The sequence below is a fragment of the Myotis myotis genome, unplaced genomic scaffold, assembly GCF_014108235.1.
Source record: "Myotis myotis isolate mMyoMyo1 unplaced genomic scaffold, mMyoMyo1.p scaffold_m19_p_10, whole genome shotgun sequence".
NCBI lineage: Eukaryota > Metazoa > Chordata > Mammalia > Chiroptera > Vespertilionidae > Myotis > Myotis myotis.
The window spans coordinates 35,550,749-35,578,200 of NW_023416314.1; the positions used below are offsets into that span (position 1 = coordinate 35,550,749).

The 27,452-nt window shown below is 47.2% G+C and overlaps 1 protein-coding gene across 1 annotated transcript in view; it reads left to right on the top strand.

Moving 5' to 3' along the window:
- The window catches only part of TENM4 (teneurin transmembrane protein 4), a 734,586-nt gene that overhangs the window by 632,818 nt on the left and 74,316 nt on the right, over positions 1 to 27,452 (top strand). Inside the window, exon 17 of the mRNA XM_036324847.1 lies at positions 9,926 to 10,157. Within this exon, the coding sequence (XP_036180740.1) occupies positions 9,926 to 10,157 (232 nt within the window). The remainder of the gene's footprint in view (positions 1 to 9,925; positions 10,158 to 27,452) is intronic.

A 27,452-nucleotide genomic window follows, 5' to 3' on the forward strand; every position in this document is an offset into this window, starting at 1 on the left:
ATTGGTTATTAGACAAGGTTCTCTTATTCTCCCACGTGAAACGTAATCCCAGTATACCCGCTGTTTACTATCCTTCAAAGCCAGCCTTCCCAGCACTAGAACTCACCCCGCACAAGAGTGAGCCGTTTTTAGCTGTGGACTGTCTATATGGGGGAGCCCATAGCCCCACAACTTGGGTGGGAGAAAGAACTTCTTGTCATGGGAAACGGGGCTGATCCAGACCCCAGGGGAACAGGGCCTCCTCCAGCTGCTCTGAGAGATGAATGGCAGGAGCTACAAAAGAACAATCAGAAAATCCCCACATTTTTTATTAAGGAGAATATACCTCTTATATTTATGAAGCATGTGATGGGCCTTTACTTTGTAGAAAAGCAGATAACAGCATGGTTTCCTGAGATCATTCACGCATTCAACAAATGTTAACTGAATGTCTACTCCACAGCTGGTCCTGTCCTGGCTCCTGGGGCTTCAGGAGATAGTCCCTGCCCTTGTGAAATTCATACCCTGGAGGGAGAGAGGGTGGCACCCAGTAGCAATGCAAGGGGGTCATTGCTGAGATGAGGAGGCACCCACTCATTTAGCTGCTACCATCAAATGCCTGGATGCCGCACTGGGAACTTTCTGTGGTCCCGCTCCTCTGAGCCTTCCAGTCTGCCCGGGAGGACAAGCCATGTGTCATCACGATTGGGAAAACAACCAGCTGGGGAGACCAGATTATTGAGGGAGCTTGGCCTTGGGTTCTCAACTGTGAAATGAGGAAGCCTGTCACCTCAGAGCCCTCTCTGCCTTGTGGGCTCTCCACCCTTTGGGGGAGCCAAGGGGTCTCTGCTTTGCATGATGGCACAGATGAAACAACCAAGCAGGTGGAGACGGGGCCATCCTCACTGGCCTCTCCATCACTCTGGGTCTTGGCCAGATGGGGACGGTTTTAGTGGAGGGAGGAACAGGGCAGGCTGTGCAAGGCAGCACAAGAGTGAGCTGTGTGTAGCTGTGGACTGTTTGCAGTGCAGACAAGCACACATTCGCTGGGCTCCTGCTGTCTGCAAGTCACCGTGCTCCTTTCTGACGGGCTATAAAACCAATGAACATGGCCTAGTCTTTCTCCCTCAGGAAGCTCGCAGTCATTCGGAAGAAATGTTATCCAAACCACTATATCTAATGGAGGCGGAATGAAAACAAGTGCCTTCATTTCAGCCATGATGTGGGCCACACATCCCAAATAAATAACTCAGGGTGGAGGGAAGAAGTGTTAGGGACTCACTGAATGATTATTCTTGGCTGATCTGACTCGGGGCTCTGGAGAAGGAATTCGAAGTGTTTAATGTTGAGTGACAGACAGGACTGGAAGAGACAGAGAACACTGACTCCAGCTCCCTCCTCCTACTCCCCGGCATGTTACAGACAGGGAAGCGGGAGTCCAGAGAGGGAATGTGACATCGTACATATCCAAGTCACACAGAAATCCACTAACACGGCCAGACTGAGACCCGAGCCATTCCATGTGGCCCTGTGAACCTAGAGTATTCCCACCTCCTAATGATTGATTTACCTTCCTCCTCCTAAAAATGTAGTATTTACTTGAATTGAAATAGGCTATGACAGTATCACAAAGCCAAACAAAATGAGAATGGTGACTTGTATGTCATTTCGCAGTTTGCAAAGCAATTGTGCATCCAACAACATCACCAGGAGGCATGCGGTATTATTACCCCCTTCCCATTCCCAGGGCTTAGGGAACAGCGCATTTTGCCCAGGTCTCACACAGCCTGCACGGGGCAGACCCTGCCGCAGTGTGAGGCCTGGCCACATTAGAGCTTTTTCATGTGCTCAAACTTCAGAAACCCAACTGTGGTCCTTTGAGCTATGTGAGAGCTCCCAGTTTCTCTTCTTTCCCAATTTGCTAGGCTTAAAGCAATTCTTTCCAAATTAAACTTGAATTTCAGGCTTCATTAAGAATGCAGTTGCTGTGTTTTTAAACTCTGAGGGGGAAAAAAGTTACACAATGTGACTGAGTTGGGTTTAGCTGTATTGGTTTGTTTTTGTTTATGATTGTCGTCTAGTTTTAAAAATAAGAAACAGATCCTAAATGGGACTCAGTGGCTCCCAGCCTCCTGATTCTCGGTCAGGGCCAACCAGTCAATCTTGAATGCCCCTAGATTTTACCCCGGGGAACAGGTGGGGAGAGGGAGCAGCAGGGCTGGCAGGCACCGAGGTCCTGGCTCACCACGGTGAACCCCTCGGTTTGCCCCACTTGATGAAGAAGGTGTGCCCCATTCCTATTGCACCCCTTTATCAAGACCTTTAATCTTCTCATCTGTTACACACAGACCTTCTGATAGGGTTGCTCCTCCCATGCCCATTACAGAGACGGTGAAACTGTGCCCAAATTTGCTGTCTATAAAATAAGGGTACTAATGCCTGCCTTGCAGGGTTGCTGTGAGGATTAAGGTGATGTATTTAAAGGGCCTGAGAGGTAAGATAAAGGTGATTAAAAGTGGAGGATCCCTGGGTCCCTCACTGGCTGCATGACCTTGAGTGAGTTACTCAACTTCATCACCTGCAAATGTCGCTTCTCTTTCTCCTGCTCCTTGCCACCCATAATCACAAGAGCATGATGTTTATTACTAAATAAATATTCATATATAAACAGTCATTCTTAAACATTGAAATTATGCTATCTTTAAAATTTTATTATCTACTTTTTTCACTTATGCTCACACTGTTTTTCTCAATATAATGTATTTTAACCTCTTTTATCTCTGGATTAAAATTTATATTTCAAACTGTTATATACTCATTGCTAAAGGGGGAAAATCAAATGTACAAAAAGGAAAATAATAGCCATCCTGAAGAAGGCACCCCTCGGTGCCAAGCACTCTGCTGGACACCGTGCATATGATCACCAGTCCTCACCCCCCTCTGCCAAGGCAGACGTTTACAGGTAGGGAAACTGAGGCTCGGCGAGCTGAAGTGCTTTGCCCGTAGTCATGCAGTGAGAGAGCTAGGATGAGAACGGAGCTGGTCTTTAAAAAGAAGCCAGAATAAAAGATCCACTGGAATTTAGCCAGACCCCTTAATGATAAAGAATCTTTCATAAACTTCAAGATGTGGCATTCTCTTTAGGCGGTGTTGGTCCCATGAAAAATAATCCGAGATTTCAATACAGATGCATCCTGGGAGGAGAAATTTCAGGGAGACAGAACAAAGCTCTCTGTCCTCCCCACTGCCCATCTCCCGTTGCTGGAATGGAGAGTTCACATAAAACCATAGAATTAGTTCACCCTTCAGACTATCTCTAAACCACGTTTCTTGTGATAAGAGACGAGAGAAATTGACCTTTAAAAATCCTGTGTTCTAAGGGACAGATAAAGATTTTGCAAGCTTTCTCAAAGAAGGCACAGAATTTATTATAGCAAATGACAAAAACTTCTCCCAGATGTGTACAGAAGAGGCTCATTCCACCCTGCACCCCCAGGGCCTCCCAGGGCTGCTTGCAGCCTGCAGTAAACCAACTCTGAGGCCAGACTGCAGACAGGAGCGGGCAGGGTTAGCTGATGTGCCGCGGAGCGGGGGAGGAGCTCAGCCTGTGGAGAGACCGATGGACTTGTTATACACTGTCCACAGGACTATTGATTTAGGGAACCATGCAGACAACTATGGTGCAAAGAATGTACAGCCCACAAATTTCCCCAACCTGCGCCCGGCTCTATTCTCCTTTTGGCTCATTCTTATCCATCCTTCTAGTTAGTCTCTGTTGAAGCATTCTCTCATCCCTGATATAGTCCATCCCCTTCCTGAGTTGGGCTCCCACCTTTGGACTTTCACAGCCCACCCCCTACCCCTTCTTTCCTGGCACTCTATTGTCTCCATCTGACCCACCAAACTGAATCCTTTGGAGTCATGACTGTCTTATTCTTGTCTGTCCAGTGCTAACACAGAGCCTGCCAGCCACATGATAGGCCTGGAGAGGGACAAGTTTTTCCAGGGGGGATGGCTTTGTTACATTGCATGGCCCTCCATGGGCCCTGCCAGACTGACCGATTTGGGATCCTCACATAATCATGTATTTTTTTCATTCACTCAACAAATACAAAGCTCTGTGTGCAAGGCATTGTGCTATGCATTTGGGATTCAGAAGTAAACAGGTCAGTTCCTATCCTCCATGGAGGGTGGTCAGGACAGAGAAGTAGACATAGACCGTGAATGAGCACCTAACAGCTGGATTTGGAGAAAGATAAGGGACCAAATTCCCAACTCTGCCACTTTCCTAGCAGTGTGGCGATGGGCAAATCACTTAACCTGTCTCCAGTGTCCTCATTTGTAAAGGTGAGAAGGCTAGCTGACCACCTTCTGTAGAATTCCCATGTGCACCTCTCACTGTCTGTGAAAGTCACAGCCACAGCCCCCAGAGGAGATGGGCCTGTGGCACATAAAGGCCAGAAGGTGGCTGTCAGGCAGGCTAGCCCCAGAGGCTGTCCTGTTGACCTCCATGTTACAGATGAGGACACGACATCAGAGAGGGAGGTGAGTCACCCAAGATTCCACTGGCAGTGATTAAGATCCCAAAATGAATAGAAAGCCACATCCAGTCAGCACTGCAAGTGGTGGCAGAGGACTTCACAGAGCCCTGGGCCCCTGCGCCTGTCTGCAGAGGGGCTCCAGGAGCAGCCACAGGCATGCGAAGGACACCAACATTTCTCATATCAAATTACTCACTGCTCTTTACCTCCGAGGTTCCTTGCAGCAACCCTGAGAGGTAGGCAGAGCTTATTATCCCATTAATACATTACATCTCAGACATATGAAGGGCCATGCCCAAGGTCTCAGAGATAAAGAGGGGCAGGCCCAAGGAAGGACTGGGTCATCAAGCTTCTAGCCTGGGTTTTCTCTCTCCCACATATTCCTGTCCCTAGTTCTCAAGGTCATTTGACACCACCAGCAGGGTAGACACTGAGGAGAGATGCAAGAGGAAATGGCATGGCCTTCATCCTCAAGTTGATAGCACGTAGATGGAAATATTAGCAAAGACCAAGGCACCATGCAGCATTTCAGCAAGTGGGAGGGGTCTTCAAGTTCAAGGGTCACAAGTACATGAACTACTTTGAAATGTTCATTTAGTGCCCAGAGACCTGTATTTCTCTTTCTCTCTCCTTCTCTCCTCACACCTTTCCTTTTAATATCCTGTCTTTTTCTAGCCACTTCTTCCCCACTTCCCTTTGCCGTTCACTCCCACCAGAGCCCATGGCTGGATGTGGCACTGCCCCCCTCCCAGCCTCGGGGGCCTGAACAGCCTCTGGCACTTCCTTCTGTTCCTTTTCATGGTCACCAGCAAGGACAGGGAGGGGCCTTCAGATCTCTGAGGAAAGAGCAGGTTTCTGGGGGCAAAAATGTTCTTTTCCAAAAGTCAGGGTTTAGAGTTTAGGAGGGTTTTATTGAAAACTTGAAGGAAATAGAGGAATGTCCTCTCTCTTTTCCTGTTGGTGGTTCGTTTTGTTTTTGTTTTATGTTTTTCTGCTGTGATAATGAGGGTCTCACGTGCGAATAGCAAGAACATGAAACATGGACATTTTATAAGTCAACCAACTTGTGTGTCATTTACAATTAAGAAATGTTCCCAGATGGGCCCAAACTGGAGAGTCTCAAAAACTATGTATTTATGCATTTCTAGTTTACCCCAAAACTTATTTTTCTATCCCCAAAGCATACTTTTTCCTCTCAACATGACTCTTCTAAAATTGTCGTCTGTGCCTAAGAAAATGAAACTGTGGAAGATCCTCTATGGCTGTAGAGCAACCATATGCCCTGGTTCAGGCTGCCATATGCTACATTTGAAAATATCAAAAGAGGTTTGCCTAAAAGCGAGTCTTGTAAACTGAGCTTTTGGTAAGAATTTTATGGGCCTTCCTCATTTTAAAATATGTACATATCTCATTTAAGTAGGATTGTCTCGATTAGCAGAGGTTTAGCCCACATTTACTACCTAGTAAATATTTGCTGAATGGCCCTGACCAGTTTGGCTTAGTGGATAAAGCATCAGCCTGCAGACTCAAGGGTCCCAGGTTCGATTCTGATCAAGGGAATGTACCTTGATTGCGGGCACATCCCCAGTAGGGGTGTGCAGGAGGCAGCTGATCGATGTTTCTCTCTCATCGATGTTTCTAACTCTCTATCCCTCTCCCTTCCTCTCTGTAAAAAATCAATAAAATATATAAAAAATATATATATATTTGCTGAATGAAGGATCAAGGAGTGTCAATATAGGAAGGTGTAGGATGACAGAACTATTGCCCTGGCATTAATCACTAAGCTGCGAAGTATACGGTGAGCAAGTCCCCTGTCCCAGGATCTCTCATAAGAGCACCATTTGTGTGCTGTCTCCATTTCAAAGAACCCCAGTTTTCAAGTCCCCTGGGTTCTCTACTGTCCTAACTTACAGGTGTGTTGCTTGGGCCATGTTTATCTAATTCAGTTCTCCAAGGCCAGACTGCATCCAGAAGGGCTGACTGGAATGTATGCATAGAGAAGGGGCCACCTCAGGGCCAAAGGGCAGGCCTGGTGTCAGGATGCCTGTTCACGAGAAGCACCTAGCCAGGGGCTAATAGTAACGTTATTATCAAGCACTTATGTGCTGGCCATCATGCTGATCTCACCTAATCCAGCATCTCCGCCAGCTCGGTCTGATTGATCATTTTCCAGAGGGGCAAATGGAAGCTCCAGGCCCTTCCTGGGACTTTCATTTCCGGCGGGGTGGCCAACTAGACCATCACAAAGGCCCTCTGACCACAAGAAACAACAATTTGTTTTTAAAACTCACTGCTGAAATGTTTTTTTTTTAAAAAAAAAAAAAAGGGAAAAAAGGGATATGGGGGGGCCCATATGCCAGAAGCAAGGAGGCAGGTGAAAGCCAGAGCAGTAGACACTGGGAGCCTGAAATGAGTCCGACAGCCCCGTCTCCAGGAGCTCATGGTCTGGGAGGGAGACAGAGAAAGTCAGTCACAGTGTCAGGGAGGCCAGGGCTATGATGGAGGTCGCCCAGTGGCTGGAAGTGCACAGAGCAGTGGTATTTCAGCAAGACTCAGAAACCCATGCTTTCCACTTACGAAATAGTTCCTAAAAGTCTCTTCAAGACTCAGAAACCTCTCCTACCCCACAAAGACCTGAGTTCAGATTTCTGAGTCAGCTTCTTCACTGACTAACTGTGGAACCTCAACCCAGTGACTTCACCGTGAGCCCTGGTTCCTTCCCTCCACAATGAGGGTAATGAAGGCGACAGTGGCTACTTCCTGGAGCTGGGGAGACTCCGGGACAATTCTCTTGAAAGCATTCCTTATAAAGCATTTAGCACAGCGCTTGTCACTCAGTAAGTGGCAGCTGTGGTTATCTTCATCATCACCATCATCAGGCTGATATTAAAAGTATTAATGACAATAATAATTTCTGGCTAAGCTTCTTCCAGGTGCCACAGAGCAGTGTGTTTGTAAGGAGGTAGAAGACTGTTTTCCAGGGACTGCTTCAGTGGTAAACAAGAGCAGTCGAGAGCTAATAAAATTTCAAATTAGCCATGACTTTTCACGGCCCTTCAACTGTGCTAGCCGATTTAATGGTCAGCGTCCCCACTCGCGGGGATTGAATAATGGAGCATTTCTGCCGAGTTATGGATGTGGCAGCTGAATCTGTCATGCTAACGTCAATAGCAGAATGCAAATCACCCTCAGCGCGGGCTGCGATTACGTGTTTAAGCGATGTCTGACAGGGCAGCGCGAGAGAGTGTGGCCATGCCCGCCGACTGCAGGAGAAACAGGTGCTTTGCTAGGGAGTTAGTCGGTGTATCTGGGACCTGGGACAGGAGCCGCAGGTTAGGATGCAGGTCAGTGCTGGGTGACAGGAGGCCTGTCTACATCTCAGGATGAATCTGACAGGTGAGCAGACAGAAGGCATATGGCCCTTCATTTTAGTGAGGCTGTTCCAGGTTCAAGATCAGGAAGGCAAACTACCCCTTATTCAGTACTTACTGGGTGCCAGGTACTCCGCTGGATCTGGGGGTGTATTTCTTTATGTAACAAATACTTACACCCACTCCTATAATCCCCTCATAAGAGATGTGACAAACTGAACCCAGAGGGTACTCTGGTGGGCAGCCTCTATATAGCAAACTCACAAAGACAGGAGTGAGGGAAGCATGTCCATGACGAGACTGGGACTCAGAATAAGTACAGAAACTCAATCTGGAACTTGAACTTCCGTCTCAGAGCCTCATTCATCCCCCACCATGTAACACTGTATATTAACTAGAATGAAGATAATGGTGTTCTTGCTTTCATAGACTGTCATTTAGTTTCATTTCCTGATTCAGTGGTTAATTTATTCATTTATCATTCATTTCTTTATTAAACAGTCATATTTTAAACACCTGCACTAAGTATAGAGGACGCAGCAGAGATAACCAGAACAGGGCCAGGCCCCATGGCATGGGGAAGTTTGCCCAAAGCCACAGCTAATAAGCAGGAGAGGCAGAGTGTGACCCATGTCCTCCCTGTCAGGAACAGGGGTCCTTAAACTGTTCTCTGCCAACAACACACAGACTATAACTCTGGATTTCTTTGCCCCTCACTTTGGGCAGCATCCTCTAATCTCTGGATTTGTTGTCCATGTTAAGTTAGTCTGTGGCATGCCTGTAAAAATCCTTTGAGATAATGCGAGCAAAAACCTGTGGTCTGGTGGAATTTCTTTCTTTGAACTTTGGGAAGCTGGAAGTTGTCATATAATTTGAAATCTATCCTTGTGGTAAAGAGAATTCCCTGCTAATGGCCACTGGGCCAGAGACTAGAAACCTTCCAGTAAACTCAGAAAGCCCCTCCCACAAAAGGTGGAGCCAGGTGTGCACATACCTACCTCCAAGCCAGGAGAGTGGCTGAGAGTTACAGTGCCTTTGAGGCACTGCCTCTTCCCCTCCCTCAAAAGCCAGTCAATCACCAGGTCTTAATGTTTTTACCTCTGAAATGTCTCAAAACCACCCACTTCTCTCAGTCCCCACTGCTAGTACTCTAGTCTCAGCGGTTGTTTTTCCCTGTGCCACCTCAGCTACCACCCCCTCCCATATTCCCCAGCTCCTACCCCCTGCTTAACACATTGCATACCGCATAGAGATCTCTAAGACATACGCCAGGGACCGCACGTTTATGGGCAAACTGCACGTTATTTAAATCATCATAATGCACTTTAGGTGTTGTTTTTCAATAATTATAACATTTTTATTTACAAAAACAAACAATTAAACAATTAAAGTTCCTAGTACTTTTTTAACGTATGGTACTTCGTAAAACATTTTCCTCTATGAAGAGGGACCAAACAAAATTTACCTAAGTATCTAGATTCGCTCCTTTTTCCATGGGAGTGAAAAACGAGAACATTCGTGAGCGGTCCTTAACAGATGGTGCGCGAAACACGAGAAAACTCCTGAGCGGTAAGAAATGTGTTAAGACCTTTCAGTAGCTCCCATTGTCCCTGGGATTAAATGCAAATTCTGTAACCTGTCCCCCCACCCCCAGGCCCCACAGTGTGCTTCTGCCAACCTCTGCAGTCCCACCTTTTTTTAATCCCCTGTCCCCACCTTCGGAGCCCAACTTTTGAATTTAGAAACTTCACTGTTCAATGTGTTCTCTTACCTCTTATCTTTTGGGGGGGGGGGGAATTAGCATATGTCCACTGTCCACTTACTTGGCTCTCTCTCCTGTGAGACTAGTGGGTTGGGACCAGATCTGAAGTACCTGGATCTCCTTGGTGCCCAGCAAAGGTGTTGGTTTATACCAGGCATTTAATAAAGTTTTTCAGTGAGTGGGAAATAGGGAAGTGAATGATGGTATTGTGGACAAACGTGGCTGATGGAACATAGTGACATAAACCTCATGCTCTGTCACCCCTACAGATGGTTTGGTCGACTGCATGGACCCCGACTGCTGCCTCCAGCCCTTCTGTCATGTCAACCCACTGTGCCTGGGCTCCCCTGACCCACTGGACATCATCCACCCCGCATGGAGCCCCCAGCTTCCACCCCCTGTGTCCCAGCAGAACCTGCACTCCTTCTATGACCGCATCAAGTTCCTCGTGGGCAGGGACAGCACACACATCATACCCGGGGAGAACCCCTTCGATGGAGGGTGAGTCCATTAGGCCCTGGTTTCAGCCATGGCTCTCTGAGGGAGAGCTGATTACCTCCAGGGCAACATTTGTGGGGATGGGGGTGGGGTGGGAGGAGGCCAGGAGGGGTGGGCATCAAAGGCTATTGATGGAATGTCAGGGGAGGGTGGCAGAGTAGTGGCCTCAGATGACCACATTTAGAAGGTACACTCTCCAAGGCATTTGGCATTTTTGATGAGCAAAGTTTTGTTGTTCCTGCTGGGTGATGGATGGGGAGAATGAGAAATCAATGGTCCAGGGGGAAGCTAGGATCAATACCCACTCTGCAGGCAGCCATCCCTGAGTCTGCAGTCCCAGACCAGCTGAAAGGCTCTAACACTGCTCACCGTCAGAACTGCTGTCCAGAGGCTTGTCAGGCTGTGGTGGGTCCACCTGCTAGGGTCCCAGGCCATGTGCCAGTGCATTCTTTCACAGGTTTTAGTTGTGTCAGCCATTGGGCAGTTTTTTCCTGGGATCTCCTCTCTGCAGGCCCTGTGCTAGAATCAGAGAGATGAATAAAATACAGCCCTGTTCATTGGCCACTCCAAGTACACTTACTAGGGGCATAAAAAAGAGATGGTTCCAGTGTGAGAAGCCAGAAATATGCCCCCAGGCAACTCTGAGATCATAAAGGAGGTGCTCCTGGGTAGGGGGAAGGCCATTACTTAAGAACTGCGTCTTAAAGATGGGAACTAGCTGGAGGGAGAGAGTGACCAGGGAGAGGGAACATGCAAAGACCCAGGAGCGTGAAAGGGCACAAGAGCCAGCAAAAGATTGCTCTCTATTCTTCACCCACAGAGCAGGGTCTGTGAACTAGGAAAAGGTGTCCAAAAAGGAGGGATTTATAGTAATTTCTTTTGAACGTCTTCCAATATAATAATGCCTCATAGATGCAGAGGTTTCTCTAAAGTCTGCTCAGTTCAACTGAGCACTCACAGACTATGTACCTTCTACCTTCATGATTTCTGTGCCAAGAGTTCCTGCCCTGAGGGGATAATGCGGTGGTGATGAAGGGTGGGAATGGTGAAGGACAGCCTCAAGTTTTGTTTAAAAAGGGAAATCAGGAGGGCTTAGTAATGGGTTGGATCTGAGGGATGCTAGAGCCAGGAGTCTCTTACTCAGATGCCTAGGTCGATGGTGGTACCCTCACCAGGGACCTGAGAGCTGAGCAGGTTTGGGAGTGAGGTGATGACCTCCACCTGAGCACCCTAAGGGCAAGGAAGGGACACACCTCCATAGGGCACATAAGAGGACATGTCTATAGTTCATAAGCAAGTCTGCAGCTCATGCACTGGTTAGGTAAGGCTGCAGATCTTGATTTGAGAGCCACCAAGAAACACGCAGGAGTTGACCACAAGCACACCAAAGTTTGCTCAAGGAGAATGAATGAGGGGAGAAGAGCCAGGACCTAAGAAGGAATCAGGAGAGCCACCCCCATAAGTGGTATTATCACCCCCAGAGTTTAACTGGGACTCCAAGAAGAAGGCCTCGCTGCTGGGCCATGATGGAGCTGGGTTTGCACCAGGGCCTAGCAGACTCCAGGGCCCAGGATTTCCCCAGCCCCGCCCTTTCTCATAGGAACAATGACAAGACCAGAAAGAGAAGTAGGGAAGTGCTCTGATCCCAGACAGAGAGGCATGACGCAAATGTGTAAAAGCTTTCAAAGGAACTTTTTTAGAGATGAAAGCACTTCATAGTCCAAATCCTTCAACCTACCCTTGAGAGGTTCAGTGACCTTCCCAAATTCACAAGCTGGTCAAGCGGCAGAGTCAGGGGCAGCACTAGAGCAAGGAAACCCCTCTTCCTTTATCTTGGCCAGAAACACTGCCTTTGTCTCTGGGTCAGAAGCTTTTGGCTCTCTCACCCAGCTGTGTGGTTTTGTATGTACGCTGTGGGCCTTCCCATGGCATGAGTCCTTTCAGTCAACTGGAGATGTAAATATTATTCCAGCCAAGAGGAATACTACTTACTCAGCCTTTCTTTACTGGACCCATTATGGAATCTGTTTAGGGCTGGTTGGCTTCCAGTGGCTGTTCTGCTTGTGGGATGCCCTCACCATGCCAACCTAGCCAGTGCCAGCAGGGACCATGCACCCCTGTGTGTCCTCTGGTCACTGGCCATGCCTGCTGCTTGTGTGCGGAGAATCAGTGGAACCTGCACAGGGACCTCAGTAGTGTGGCTCCAGCAGGTCTCACTTGCCTTAAGGAGCCTGTCTAGTGGGGAATGTGGGAAACCTGCACTGAGAGAAACTGACCTCTCAGTGGGAGGGCAGTATAGGCCTCAGAGTCAGGCCAACTTGTGCCTCAGAGCCTGGTTCTGCCTCTCTGGGTGCCCAGCTCTGGGCAAAGGGCTTCATATACCGAATATGCTCAGGACAAATATGCATAGATATTGCCTTGAACAATGAAGAAATGGAAGGAAGGAGAGAGGGAGGGATAAGGGGAGGGACGGTAGGAAGGAGGATGGATGGATACATTATCTGGTTTATTTAATTTTATACTGTGGTTCCAGAGTCCGGAGAGGTTAAATCATGTACTGAAAATCACATTACAGATTAGTAGCATTATTTCTATATCTGTCACCTTCAGTTAAATTACAGATGGGTTCAAAGAAGAGACCATTCAACTCCTCAAACCTATAATACTGGACTCTAGTATGTGCTCTGCAAATGAATGGATAATGGAAGCTTCCAAATGTTACTGTAAAAATTCTTTTTACCTAACATTTTCCTGAGTCATTATATCCCTACTCCTCACTGATCTAGATTCAAAGGAAACAGCTGCCCATCACTACCAAGTGTCCCCAAATAGATTTTCTTGGAAAACTAGCCCAGGAGACAGCAGATGCTTTTCTCCATGGATGACCACCTCCATATCCCATGGCCTCAATCTGGGCCAGAAATACAGTGCTTATTTGCTTAGTTAGGATACAGTGAAATCAGTTACCAAGTTTGGATTATTACTTTCTTTCCTCGCAGGTGAAGGAATGTGGAGAGACAGAAAGTGCCCAGAGTTTGAGTCCTGGCTTTACCTCCCACTAGCTCTGTGTGGCATCAGGGAAATGAGTTAACCTTTGTGCACCTGCCTCCAGTGATAAATTGGCAAGAACAGTGACTATTCATAAGAGCCATTGAAAGCATTACCCAAAATAAAGCACCTGGCACAGGGCGAGATACACAGGTGATCAGTAAATGGTGGCTTTTATGGCAGCAGCCTGGCCTAGTGAAAACAGTACAGCCTTTGAAATGAGGCAGAGCTGGATTTAAAGTCAGTTGCATCCACTTTCTGGCTATGTGACCTTGGAAAAATTCCTTAACTTCTCTGAGCTCTACTTTCCCCATCAGTAAGAGTGGGGTGGTAATGTCTATTTTGCAGGGTCACCATGAGAATTAAATAGAAAAAAAATGTACATAAAATCTCAATGTAGTGCTGGCCACCCACAGAATGCTTGCTAGTTATAAGATAACTAGAGGCCCAATGCATGAAGATTCGTGCAAGAATAGGCCTTCCTTTCCCTGGCTGCTGGCACCGGTTTCCCTCTGGCACCCAGGATCCAGGCTGCTTTGCTCCAGCCGCCACCAGGTATCTGAGGCCAGGGCTGCTTTGCTCCGGCCACTGCTGCCACCCACATGGGGTGTGCTCCAAGCCACGCCACACCCCCACCCCTGGTGTCTATGTGTCCGCTGGGGTGGGGGTGTGCTCTTCCACCCCTGGTGTCTGTGTGTCCGCTGGGGTGGAGGCTGCACACAGTCCCCTCCCGCCCATCTGTGCGCGCAGCTCCTCCTGAGCTGTCGTGATGCAGCCTCCTCCAGCCCTGCGTGATGCCCAGCTAATTTGCATATTACCTGTGTTTTTATATATATAGAAGGTGGTGATGAGGAGGAAGGTGATGGTGTGATGTTGCAGAGAGCTTCCACCTCCACTTCCTTAATTGGAAGTGAAACTTGAAAGTAACTTGTGCTCCAGGAAAGTCCAGCAGCTACCCTGAGAGAAACCGGTTCCGACTGTCCAGTCCTTGTTTGGGAAAAGGGAAAGGCAGCAGCATGCCAGCCGGCTGTCAGGGGATCCTCATTAGGGAGGAATCCAGTGGCACTTTCCCAGGGAGTGGGATTTCTGAGGGACACACAGACTTGACTTGGTGCCTGTATATAACACTAACAAGGCCTGTGACTGACAGAAAACCCCATATCCTTCTGCACCTCATATGCTGTGCTGCAATTTGTATAGTCTGAATGGGAGTCTGTTTAACAGGCTCCAAGAAGCAGTCTGTCAACCAGAAACCCAGCAGCATGTCTAAGCCCAGCAAGGCAAGGCAGGCCCAGAAGTACAGCTCCTTCACTCGGCAGACTCGCAGCTGTGTGTCTGACTCAGGGAGGGGGCTCCCTATGCTTCTGCGCAGCATCCCTGCTGGTGTCAGAGATACAGGAGCAGGGGTGGTCCTCGGGGGAAAGATGCGAGCAGCTCCCCAGGATGTGAGGGCCCCAGCCATGCAGAATGGGCTCTGGGCTGGGCTGCACCCCGTAGAGCAGTGGTTCTCAACCTTCTGGTCTTTTAAATACAGTTCCTCATGTTGTGACCCAACCATAAAATTATTTCCGTTGCTACTTCATAACTGTAATGTTGCTACTGTTATGAATCGTAATGTAAATATCTGATATGCAGGATGGTCTTAGGCGACCCCTGTGGAAAGGGTTGTTCGACCGCCAAAGGGGTTGCGACCCACAGGTTGAGAACCTCTGCCGTAGAGGAACGCATAGAGCTTGACTCAGAACTGAAGCAAAAGGGCTGCCAGATGGACTCAGAGTGAGGAAGCCGTCCCTCAGAAACGCTGTCTGGTTCATCTGTGTCCTAGAGCTCAGGACTATGCCTGGCCCAAAGCAGGTGTTCAGTACAAGTTTAATGAATACAGTAGCTCTATCTGACATTCTGTGTGGCTGTCCTCAACTCCACATAAAGTGATGGAGATGAGAAAGACTGCAGTTCATCTATAGTAGGTCTAAAGTAGGAGAGGACATCGTAGGCATAGGAACCACCATCACCAGATTAGGTGGTTGGATTGCCATCTTTCCTTCCTGGCCTGGATGCCTGGACCCCACCTGTCACCTGTCCCTCACCTGGAGGCCTGGGGAGAGTGTAATGCAGAGTGCCCTCTCTTGAAACTTGAGTGGGATGGGAAGGATCCCCAACTAGATTGTCCATGAATGGAGGACAGATAACAGGACCCAGACTGTGGAGCGTGGGATCAGACAGCTGTAAGAGGGCAGCATAGGACATTTCCTCCTCAAAGAGCACCCAAGGCAGCTCTTTCCCTGTTACACAGCTTTGGTAGTATCTCTTCTCTTAGGAAGGACTGGTTGGGTGAAGGATCTGAGCAGGGGACAGCCACATCACTTCAGTGAACAATTGTGGCTTACCAATGAGGGGCAGGTTAGCCAATTATGGGAAGAGGTTGTGACAGAAGAGCCACCCCCAAGTTATTGAACATCAGTTCAGGATATGTTTGAGGACACTATTGTGAGAGCAGTGATGTGAGGTTTTCAAGTCTGCCGGGGTTCTTGTTCCGGCATTAGAAGGGTTCAGGAAATCTGGAGAAGGAGCAGTGTAACTTAAAGAGTCCAGAGACGAAATATAATTTTGAAAGGCATATGGGGGTCAGAGGAGCTTAGCTAAAAGGAACTAAGATCTCCTCGTCTCAGGACCCCATGCTTTTTATTAACACAATTTGTCCTGAGGTGAGGCAGAGATATACACTTCAAAGGGTCAGGGTTTCATATACAGAGACATTGTCAGAATGGGGAGAATTAGCCTACACCTGTTCAGGTGTTTGGCCAGTAGGAAGAAATAACATGTAGATTAAGATGCCCTGAGCTGTCTGGCAGCAAACAATCTTCCCTTTTCAGGTTTGGGGAAATGCCTTTAGCCATTCCCAACAGGTGATAACATATGTGACTCAGCCCTTGTTGAGTCCCCAAGTTCTATCAACCTTTAGATGAAATTCTTGAAAATCTGACATGCTAGAATTGGCTTCTGGCACAGGTCTTTCTGGGCTCCCTTACACATAGTAGGTTATCAGCTCACTCAGGCTAGTAGTTGGGTGAAAACAAACTGTTATGAAAGTCAGCTGACATGACACACTGAACCCAAAGAGAAAAGATTCAATGAGTCAGGGGGACTTTAGAAAAAGGAGGGTTGGGTGACCAGAGCATTCATCCCAGAGGAGGCTGAGGATCATATACTGTACAGAGGGTCAGATCCCATGGGCAGGCTCAGAGAGGGACAAGGTGCCCACAGAACACAGGCTCTGTTTGGGGATTACTGGTCAGCACCTACTCTGCTCTGGGCCTGCAAGAAGAAAGTAAGCATCTGTACCCCATTACATGACGGGCTCTTTGTGTGTCCCGAGCCTTGTTAGGCATTGAACCCCTAGTGCCTAGCATGGGGGTTGATATAGACTAAGCCACAGTGAATGGTAGAATGAGTCAGTGAGTCATCCAGTCAGCCACTGCTGGGTGTCTGAAGAGAAGTGAAGACAGTGTTCTGAGAGTTCAAGATGGGCCATCACTCCCACTGTAGATCCATATCCCTGAGCTCCACACACCACAGGCACTGCATCTGGTGCCTCTCTGTGTCTGCGGCACCAGGCACAGGACCTGGCTCAGGGTAGGCAACAGTAAATGTTTGCTTTTGTAAAGGAATGAACAAACAAGCAAGTGGACTAATGAATGAAGACTTCTGGTAGGAGATGGCCTTTGGCCTGAGACAGAGATTTCAATGAGGAGGGTTAGCCACTAAAATATTATTCATCCTACCCCAGTTGGTTGGAGCGACATCCATGCACCAAAAGGCTGCAGGTTCAATTCCCAGTCCAAGCACATACCCTAGGTTATAGGTTCAAGGTTCAATCCCCATTCAGGGTGCGTACAGGAGGCAACCGATCAATGTTTCTTTCTCACATTGATGTTTCTCTCTCTCTCCCTTCCTCTCTTTGTGGAATCAATAGAAACATAGCCTCAGATGAGGAATTTATCCAACTTCAGGTCACAATATCCCATGAGTGCATCATAAAATCAATTTAGTGTGTTGAAATTCTGTTTTTAATAGAAGTAAATTTAAATGGAATTAGAAACAACCAGATGGAAAATATTAGTGTAAAACTGTAAAATGGATATGTACTTCATGAAACTTGTTTTGGTTTTGTGCGTGTGTGTGTGTGTGTGTCTATGTCTGTGTAAGTACATACTACTGCATAGGTTGTATATGTGTTTCAGTTGAATAGTACTTAAAAATGCATTCTAGACTGAGGAACCAGCATAGCTTTCCAGGATAGTCAGAGAATGGAGAGAATTTTAATGTGGTTAGAACATAATTATGGTGATATTATTTTACCAATCAGAAGTCAACAGACATGCTCTAACATTTGAAATCAAGATGGTCTTAGGAATCTGGAGTATATGATCTCGGCGCACGGGGGAAACATGTGGGTGAAGGAAGAGCATAAGAACTGTGAGGCCGGAAAGGTGGTTTGGAGCAGGAACAGAGAAAAGCTATGCCCCTTCACTATTCACTCACCAGATCAGAGCATTTCATCTCCTCTAGGACTTCACACGGGCTGTACACAGAAGGGAAGTCACCTGGATGTCTCATAAGTCTTCAGAGTTTCTTTCAGACCCTTTGTGAAGGCACAGAATTTTCAGGGATTTTTAAAACAAGAGTTTACAAGAGGAACAAAATAATGGAAAGGGGGTGGATAAAAGATTATGAATGCAATATAATTTTTTATCAGCCCATTGCCGATCTGAAGACACATACAATTGTCATTGGCAGAGCAGTTACAGAAAAGCATTTGCTTGCCACTCCACCTCCCACCCCCGACACCTCCTCCTCACCCACACCCCCGCCCCTGGCCTCAGATAGCCCTCGGAGAGGCTGAGCGGGAGAGAGCATCTAATGGAGTTCAAATAAACACCAGCTTCCTGACAGCTGGCCTCTGAGCGAATTTATTATTGAATTATACTCAGTACAAGCTGAGCTGACAGGCTACCCCACCAGTTTAAAAGGGGGAGGGGGCCTAAGAGAGAGACAATGATAAATTACCCTGATGGAAGATGGAAGAAGGTATGGATCCTGCTTCCTCCAAAATGCCAACCATCATATATTATTCATGTTGGTTTTTTAAAAATCCCTCCCCACATTGAAATGAATGTTTATGGTGATAAAGCAACTAGGTGGATTTAATTCAGGATGCAGGCAGCAACTTCTCACATCATCCCGATGAGCAGCTAACAACTCCTCCTCTGCCACTTGATCGTCCCTTTATTGATTTCAAAGACGAATTGTAATCTCTGTTTGCTCTGTAGCTTGAGCTTGTTCGTAGCTGTCCATCACAGGAAGCGTTGGCAGAGGATGCTGTGCTGGAGCTGGAACCACTCGGGGTTTAGAGGAGAGAGCCTGCATTCAAATCCCGGGGCAAGTTAGAGCAAGTGGCCTTAGGCGGGAGAGCTTGCTCAGTTTCTTCATCTGTAACGTGGCCTTACTAATTCCCACCCTGCAGGTGGTTGGGAAGTTTGATGACATAAATTACCCCAAAGCCCAGTGGCTGGCATATAGCACACATTCAGTAATAACAGACAACATTTCCCAAGGATGGCCCATGTGTAAGGCATTGTTCCAAATGCTTTGTAAGTTTCATAAGGACTAACGCCTCTATGTCTCCCCCAAACCAGAAGACATAGGGACTTCACCGCCCTCCTTTTACAGGTATGAAACTGAGGCACAGTGAAGTTGGGTAACCTGGCCAAGGACATAGGGCTTGTAAGTGGCAGAGCCAGCATACAGAGCCACACCGATTGGCCCTGGATCCCATGTGCTGGGCCTCTTCTCTTTTAGGCCCTTTATATTCCCACCTCAGCATCATCAGTTCAGAAATTTCGACAGCATGGTGCTGCTACAACACTACAACCCCAGGTGACCCTGACTTTCTCTCTAATACTGCACACAAAAAACAACAACAAAACACAAAAGCTAATGTGCAGTAGGTCTCAGTGCTTCCTTCAGAGCACTGCCTCAAAGGCAGGTAGCCTCAGCTTGAATCTTAGCCCCACCCTTTGCTAGCTGTGTGACCTAGGACAAGTGTCTTCTCTCTCTGTGCCTCATTTTCCTCATCAGTCATATGAGGATAATAATCCATACCTCATGGGAATGTCTAAGGATTGAACAAGATGTAAAACACATGTCAGGGTAATAAGCATTTAATAATTGTTAGTAGCTGTTACCGCTAACAGCAAGAGTCAGTGTTAGCATTAGTAATGGCATCAATATTCGTGTAGGTTTTAGTGTCACCATGAGAACTGGGATGAAAGTGAGACTCTTAGCCTAAAATATTAGCATAGTTATATAATTGACGCAAATGTCCCACACCATGGCGGGCAGAGGCGAATGGACCTTTGAGGTCATCAACCCTTTGTGGTAAAAGAGGAAGCTTTATCCCAGGGTAAGCTCCTGGCTCAGCAAGGTGGTGACAAAGCCCGAGTCCTGGAGATCCTGGGGTCCTAAGTGAGAGCTCTCTCAAGCAGTGATTGCAGTGTTCAAGCTCAGGGACTTCCTGTGTTTCTACCCAACACTGATAAATGTCTAGCAATAAGAAGTTAAAATGTTGGAGAGCCATGTATCGCATTACTAACGTTGTCCTTTCTGGAGAATATTGGGTGAGGACTTACCAAACGCCTCCACAGTGAATCCAAAGGGCCCTCCAGTCCGAGCCTGGAGGCATTAAGAGTTGACTAAGTGAATTCCACAGTGAGGGGCTGTGATGTGGGGAGATGCTACCTCTGGGCAGTATTCTGGCAGAGGGGAGAAGTCTGCCTCCCCTGCTCCGCCTCCCCTGTGGGTCCATGAGACTCAACCCTGTGAGTCCAGCCTGCAGGACTCTAGAAACAACCCCAATCTGAAGAGAAGGGCTTAGAGCAGTGATGGCGAACCTATGACACGCAAACTCATTTTTTTGGTTGATTTTTCTTTGTTAAATGGTATTTAAATATATAAAATAAATATCAAAAAGATAAGTCTTTGTTTTGCTATGGTTGCAAATATCAAAAAATTTCTATATGTGACACTGCACCAAAGTTAAGTTAGGGTTTTTCAAAATGCTGACACGCTGAGCTCAAAAGGTTCGCCATCACTGGCTTAGAGCAACCCCAACAGCTCAGCCTCAAGTCCTTCAACTGTTCCTCATTCTCACCCTTTGCTTGCCAGCTCTGCCAAATGGATGTCTGTCTTGTTCCAGAATCCCAGCCTCATCTTCTTTGCCTAAGTAGCCTGGCACCCCTGCCATCTAAGGAATCAAGTCTTACCTTACCTTCTCTTGCCAGGGTTCCACCCCTGCCATATCTGGGTCTGGAGCTCCATCCCTTTTCTTCTTAGGAACCTGGGCATCATTCCCTGGTGACACACGGGATGTCCACATCCAGCTGCCCTAGGAGCTTCCACACCATGCCTGTTGCCCCTGTCATTCCTCCTCCTCCTCCCTTGAATGACTGTTTCCCTTAATTGCCACCTGTGTATTGCTACACACCTGAGATCAGCCTGTGAGCTGGACATGCGTCAGGCCCCTTTCTGCGTCTCTTCCCAGCTTCAGCCCTACCCAGAAGCAGGTCTCATTGTGGTCCATCCTAGTCTCTCCTTTCAGGTGAAGCAGCACCTGTTCTACGCTCTGACCAAAGACAGGACACTCAGTAATGGATGAACTTGTCCACTGAGAGACTATGTCTAGAGTCACAGTTAAGCAGAGCTGCCTGGAGTTTTTCTAATAGCACAAACCAATTCCTGAGAAGTCTTCCTAGAAGCAGGCCTCTATAGACATACACACCTTCCATGGCCCCAGGCACATGTTTCTGAGCCATGTTCCCCAGGCCTGGCCATCCCTACCATCCAGGGTCAGGAGCCTTGCTCCTCCAAAATGATCTCTACCAGCCATCCTCTTGGTTCTATTTCTGCTGTGCCACACCAGTGGGCTCACATCTCTGGAAATATAGTGTTATAAACAGTCAAGGGCTCTGCTCCTGTGTGCACCTTTGTCAGCCAGCAGAAAGCATGTCAGAGGGCTCCTGGGGGAGAGGACTCAGCCCAGAGCATCAGCATACAGAAGAGGTTGCCCACAGGCGTGGGTGATCAGAGCTGTTTAGCAGTGTGCCGTGTCAGGCAGTGAGTAGTTTAAGAGGTGGGGTGACTTTCCCGGGTTCTCACAGATACTAAATGATGCATCCTTAATTTGAATCTGGCTCCTCAGCAACTCCTGCGAGATGGGCAAGTTCATTCCCTGTGTGGACGTTGTTTTCTCACCTCTACAGTGAGAAGTTTGGAAGAGATGGTCAGGAAGGTCTCTTACATGGCATGACTAGTGGGTTCCCAAGAGTGTGAGTATGGAAAAGCTGGTTAAGGAAACGGAGCCAGAGCTCTGGAATGGAAGACAAGAGAGGGAGCTGCAGAGCAGCTTGTGTGGCCGAGCTCAAAAGAAGGTCTTGAAGGCTGCAGAGTGGACCGGATCAGGCTTTTGCTCGGAACCTTCTGGATTGGGGTGGATTGATAGGCCATGAGGTGGGACTACTTATTTGGGCCTAAATGAGGTTCCCACAAGACGTCAGGTAAAGTGTGGTAGATGCTGGAAAGATCCCATCAATCAGCATGAATTAGCAGAAAACAGGTTAAGGGTTGGTGCAGGTCAGGCATATAAATCTGCTTAAAATGGGTAATGCAGAGGAGTGATTTGCATAGCCAGGAGTGGCAGAGAGTAGCAAATATTTTAAGGCAGAGAAGGACTGAAGATCTTTTTGCCGCCTAGATCCCAAATGATTATTCTAATCTCCTGAATACAAGTTTCCTTAGCAGTGTTCATTTAATAAAAGAAGTTAAAGCTGCAGTTTTTCTCCCTTCACCTTCCTTTATCTGTTCATATAATATACACTTGAATAACAAATGTAACTTAATTTCTGACAGTTGGTTTGTTTTGTTTTTAATTTTTCAAAAAAGAGGTACAGATGAGGGGGCTACAGAATCAAAGTAGGAGGCCTGCGAGCGGAGGCCAGCGGCCTCTGAGGGCAGGAGCCAAGCTTTGCAAGGCAGCTGGGGCAGAGCAGTTAGACAGGCCCAGCCCCTCAGCCCTCAGTTCCCTATTTAGTCATAACCCTGCCAAGGTCAAGTAACTCCAAGTTCTCTGGCATCACCTTCAGTTACAGAACACATCAGCTCTTTATTCCTTCAGTAAATAACTTATCAAGAGCTTACTCCGGCCCTAATTGGTTTGGCTCAGTGGATAGAGCATTGGCCTGCAGACTGAAAGGTCCCAGGTTCGATTCCAGTCAAGGGCATGTAACTTGGTTGTGGGCACATCCCCAGTGTGGGGTGTGCAGGAGGCAGCTGATCGATGTTTCTCTCTCATCAATGTTTCTAACTCTCTATCCCTCTCCCTTCCTCTCTGTAAAAATTAATAAAATATATTTTTAAAAAAAGAGAGAGAGAGCTTACTCCGTACCTTGTTTTCAAATTCCAGGGCAAACCCTTGTTTGGGTGGAGGCTTTCTTTTGCCCACTCAGAAATGGGCATCAGCCACACTCAATGCGAGGATCACAGCAGTGAGGGAGATGTGGTCCTGACTCCAGGGAGCTCAGGGTCTGCTGGGGGGAAGGTTGTCTGATATGTGACAGCACTCAGCGTTTCTGCAGAGGAGCCCTGAGGGCCAGGAGTTCTGAGTACCATTTGGTGAATGCTCCAGGTGGGTGCTGAGGGTGAGCCTAGGCCAGTGATGGCGAACTTATGACACGCGAACTCATTTTTTTGGTTGATTTTTCTTTGTTAAATGGCATTTAAATATATAAAATAAATATCAAAAAGGTAAGTCTTTGTTTTACTATGGTTGCAAATATCAAAAAATTTCTATATGTGACATGGCACCAGAGTTAAGTTAGGGTTTTTCAAAATGCTGACACCCCGAGCTCAAAAGGTTCGCCATCACTGGCCTAGGCAGTTGTCAATTGTGAACAGGACAGGTGGAAGGTTCCAGAGAGAGGAAACAAGTAAGAGATAAGTATAAGCATTGTATGAGCTCCATCAACATTCTAAAGCATGTAGCAGAACTACTTGAGCTAGATTGAGTGGCACCAGATTAAAGCCGTTATCCATTCTTATATATGCGTTGGATTCTATTTTACATCCAGCTGTGATAAACTTCAGCCTGCATTGACAGAGGAGAGAATGCAGGCCCAGAGAGGTCAGAGGAGTCTCCAAGGTCATGCAGTTAGAACGGCCACCCTGCCCAGGGCCCTTTTCACCACACCCCTACCACTTCTCCCTGACTGACTGCTGAGGTTGGGTTATTTGCTTGATTCTGTTTCGCAGGGGTTTTGTCTCTCCAGCAGTATCCTGTCTTGATCCCAAACCTGGCCACTGCCCTCAGGAAGCAACCAGGCTGACCTTCCCCCTCCTTGGTGTCAGCATGGCCCTCAGTCAGACCCTGAGTGCATGACTGGACTAATGCCAGCATGCTTGATGCCCCTCTTGGCCTAGCACAAGCACTCGTTCCTGGCAGAGTTTGCCCAGCCTAATTGCCTGTTTTGTATCCCAGCTGCCTGACATATGCCAAGCTCATGTGTTGACTCACTGGTGTCAGAGACAACTACACTCAGGATTTCACATTGGCTTTGGTGAGCTCCAGCAAGCAACTGAGGGCTGCACTGCATGCATTTCTGAAACCCCCAGCACCTAACACAGTGCCTAGCAATTTAGCAGGTACCCAGTTTTTTTTATGATGTTAAAGTGAATTTTAGTGACTACAGATATATAACAGTAGTAAGAATAAAGACCTAGAAGTAAGAAGTCCTAGCTTTGAGTGTCAGCTCAGCCAATTGAGTTCTTTGCTGTCTGACCTTGGAGCAAGTCTTTCTCTCTGAGTTTCAGTGACTTGCTCATTTTTTACCTAACGAAGTCTCAGAGAGCAATATCCCATGCTTACTGTAGTCACCAGAGATGCGGTCCCACCCTCCTCTAGCTCACAGATAAGTATGTAAGAGAGCTATGTAAATGTGAATCCAATATAACAAAAGCCTGATATGCTAAGCGTGCAGTCATCCAGTCGGTCATTCAACCAATCAAAGTATAATATGCTAATGATATGCTAAGGCCGCTCAAACACTTGCTATGACATGCACTGATCACCAGGGGGTAGATAGTCAACCTGCCGACCAGTCGCAATGATGTGCACTGACCAACAGGGGGCAGACGCTCCAACCGGTAGGTTAGCTTGCTGCTGGAGTCCGGCAGATCGGGACTGAGCAAGACAGGCTGGACACGCCCTGGAGCCCTCCCACAGTCCCTCCCTGGCTGGCCAACCTCCCACGTCCCTCCCCGATTGTGCGGTGAGGTCCCTTGGCCTGGCCTGCACCCTCTCACAATCCGAGCTAGGGGACCACCCCACCCCGCCTCCCCGAGTGCCCAAATTTAGTGCACCGGGCCTCTAGTGATATAATAATATGACAGTCACTGTCATGGAGAGATACCTGGAAGATTTAGAGGACCTGGAAGGTTTAGAGGAGGTGTGATAAATTGTGCCAGGAAAAACTGATAATAGCCTCACTGAGGTGATGACAGCTTAGTGGGGACTCTGAGGATGAGTAGAAAATAACACCCCAAAACTCCATTATGCCAAGACAGTAACCAAGGGAAAGCAAAACACATCAAATATAGGACAGATAAGAAGAAGATCATATGAGCCAGCTGGGAAGCCAAGTTGGTGACTATGATTTGTACCCTCTGTTAGTGATTTCTTGCCAAGGTCGTCTTCCATTGTGGAATGTCATGGTCAAAGCAGCAACGATTTCTTAGCCACATTGTCCCTTTGTATAGGGTTGGTGTTCCAGTGGAATACAGAAGCCGGCTCATACAAGCTCAGGAGAACTGACTTGTGAGGAATTCTGCAAGCTATTTTTTTTTTTGTATTGATTTTTGTTTTTTAAAGAGAGAGAGGAAGGGAGAGGGAGAGAGAAACATCAATGTGAAAGTGAAACATCTATCAGGTACCTCCTTCACAACCCCCTACTAGGGATCGAGCCCAAATCCCAGGCACATGCCCTGACCAGGAATGGAGCCAGCAACCTTTTGGTGCATGGGACAATGCCCAACCAACTGAACCACACTGATCAGGGCTATAGGCTAGTTTTTAAACACGAATATTATTAAAAAATTAAATTATATAAAATTAAACTTGAAGAAATTATATTTTTAAAAGGTAATAAATAATCAAAACTTATCACTTCCTAGTTATTTTACTGTATTTTTGCTCTGGAGTTTATTTGGGTCTACTAGTATTGTATCTCTGTGGTGGAAATACTATATGACGGTATATTACTGTGCCTCTCTTCCCAGCTCTGGGTTCAGTGACATCTCATGGGTAGTTGAAATCAGCCATCACAGAAGTATTTACACCACAGATATAGGCAAATGCTACAAATTAAAACTATTTTTCTTTCAAAAGTCAATTGTTCAATGTTTGGCAGTACACCACTGGTGGCATCCATTAAATAAATGGACGAAGAAAAAAAAAGCATTTGGAAGCCCAACACCCACATCTTTTTAAACCTCCCTGAACAAAAACATGTGGCAGGAGACACATTTCAGAGGCCTCCGCAGAGCAGACTTCCCCATCTCCTTTGTTCCAGGGAAGGCTTTATGTTACCCTGGATTTTCTTGACAACTGAAAATCATGGTCAAACAGGAGGAAGATGGAAGTGTTTTTCTCCAGGACTTCATTCCTGAGCCAAATGTCTGTTTTGGCAAGAGGTCTCTGTGGCCTACAGCGGCACAGGGAGTCAACTTAATCTTGTCCAGAATCCAAAGCAATCCATAGGAGCCTGGGCTAAAATGACATCTGCTCTGGCTTGCTGAAGTGGAGGTCACAGGATAGCCAAATGGTGCTGATTTCACGTTTCCCAATTATCAGGGGATCCCCAAAGAAAGATAAATCAGAGGAGGCTGGCCCACATGTGTCCGAGGGGCAGCAATTAGGGCAGCCCCCAAAGGAAACCATTTCCAGAGAGCTGGTTATTGTCCAGGCAGAACCTGAAGACACACATGTCAGGAGAAGGCTCCATAGGGGCCAGCACTAGGGGATGGGATCTGTTAGTAATCCTCTATCTAGAAGGACCAAGTTCCAGCAGTAAGAAATTCAATTTTCCCCCATTAAAGAAAGCATCTCTCAGCACCAGCTGAATACAATTAATGGAATAAATCTCCCATTAGCGGAGAGATAATTTTGCCTAAATATATCAGGAGACCTTCAGAGCAGGACTGAGAGTCTTTGCTGAGCCTTGCCCGCTTAACTTGTTTGCCATGTAATTGCATTTAGACCAAGGGCCTCGGAAGGAAACTACTGACTGAATTAGCATTAACCAGATTGTGTGTCAGGAGGTGAGGTGGGGTGGGGTGGGTGGGGGGCAGGGAGTGTGATGCATTGTGGGTAGTTGTTCTTACTGTTCTTGCCTTCAGAAAGGACAAGCTGACACCAGTGAGACCAGCTGCTTACAAACCTGGTGTTAATTGCTTTTCTCATCCAACAGAGAAAAGTTTATCACTCTAGAAGGTAGAGATGTAAGCACCTAATAAAACAGAGGCTGCGTTTGAGAGTTTTTTTATGAATGCCCCCAGACCTCATCTGTGGCTCTTCCCTAGGCCAGAAAAAAAGCCTTCTGGACCGAGGCGAATGGAGAAAGTTGTGGGTACAATAAACACTTGCCTCTGATTTGCCAATGAGGGCTGCCTCCTCGCCCCCCCAGTGCCCTGATCCCTTATTACATTGACCTAGTGCTCACCTTCATTTCTACCCATTGCCCATAGTAAACAGACTGCTCTCGAGTTGGGCCCAGAGTTGTGAGGCCTGGATTCAAGGCCTAGCTCTGCCACCTCCTCTCTGTGTGGCTTGGGGCAAATAACATAACCTCATGGACCCCAGTTTCCTCCCATTCCTCTCATTCAGTGATTTTCCAACTGGCTTTTCTCTGGCTTCTGCAGGGACTACGACTCCACAGAGTTGCCTTCAGAATCACCCCGAGAGAAAAGGGGGTCCCCACCTAGCAGATCTTGCTTGTATTTGTTTTTCACTTTGGGGTCCTTTTAAAATGTCATCTGCCAAAAAGGCTTTGTTTCTGAAACATTAGGAAAAACACCATCATTCTTGATCATCTCTAATTGTCCCACCAACTTACTCAAACCACCTTTTTTGAAAAACAACAACAA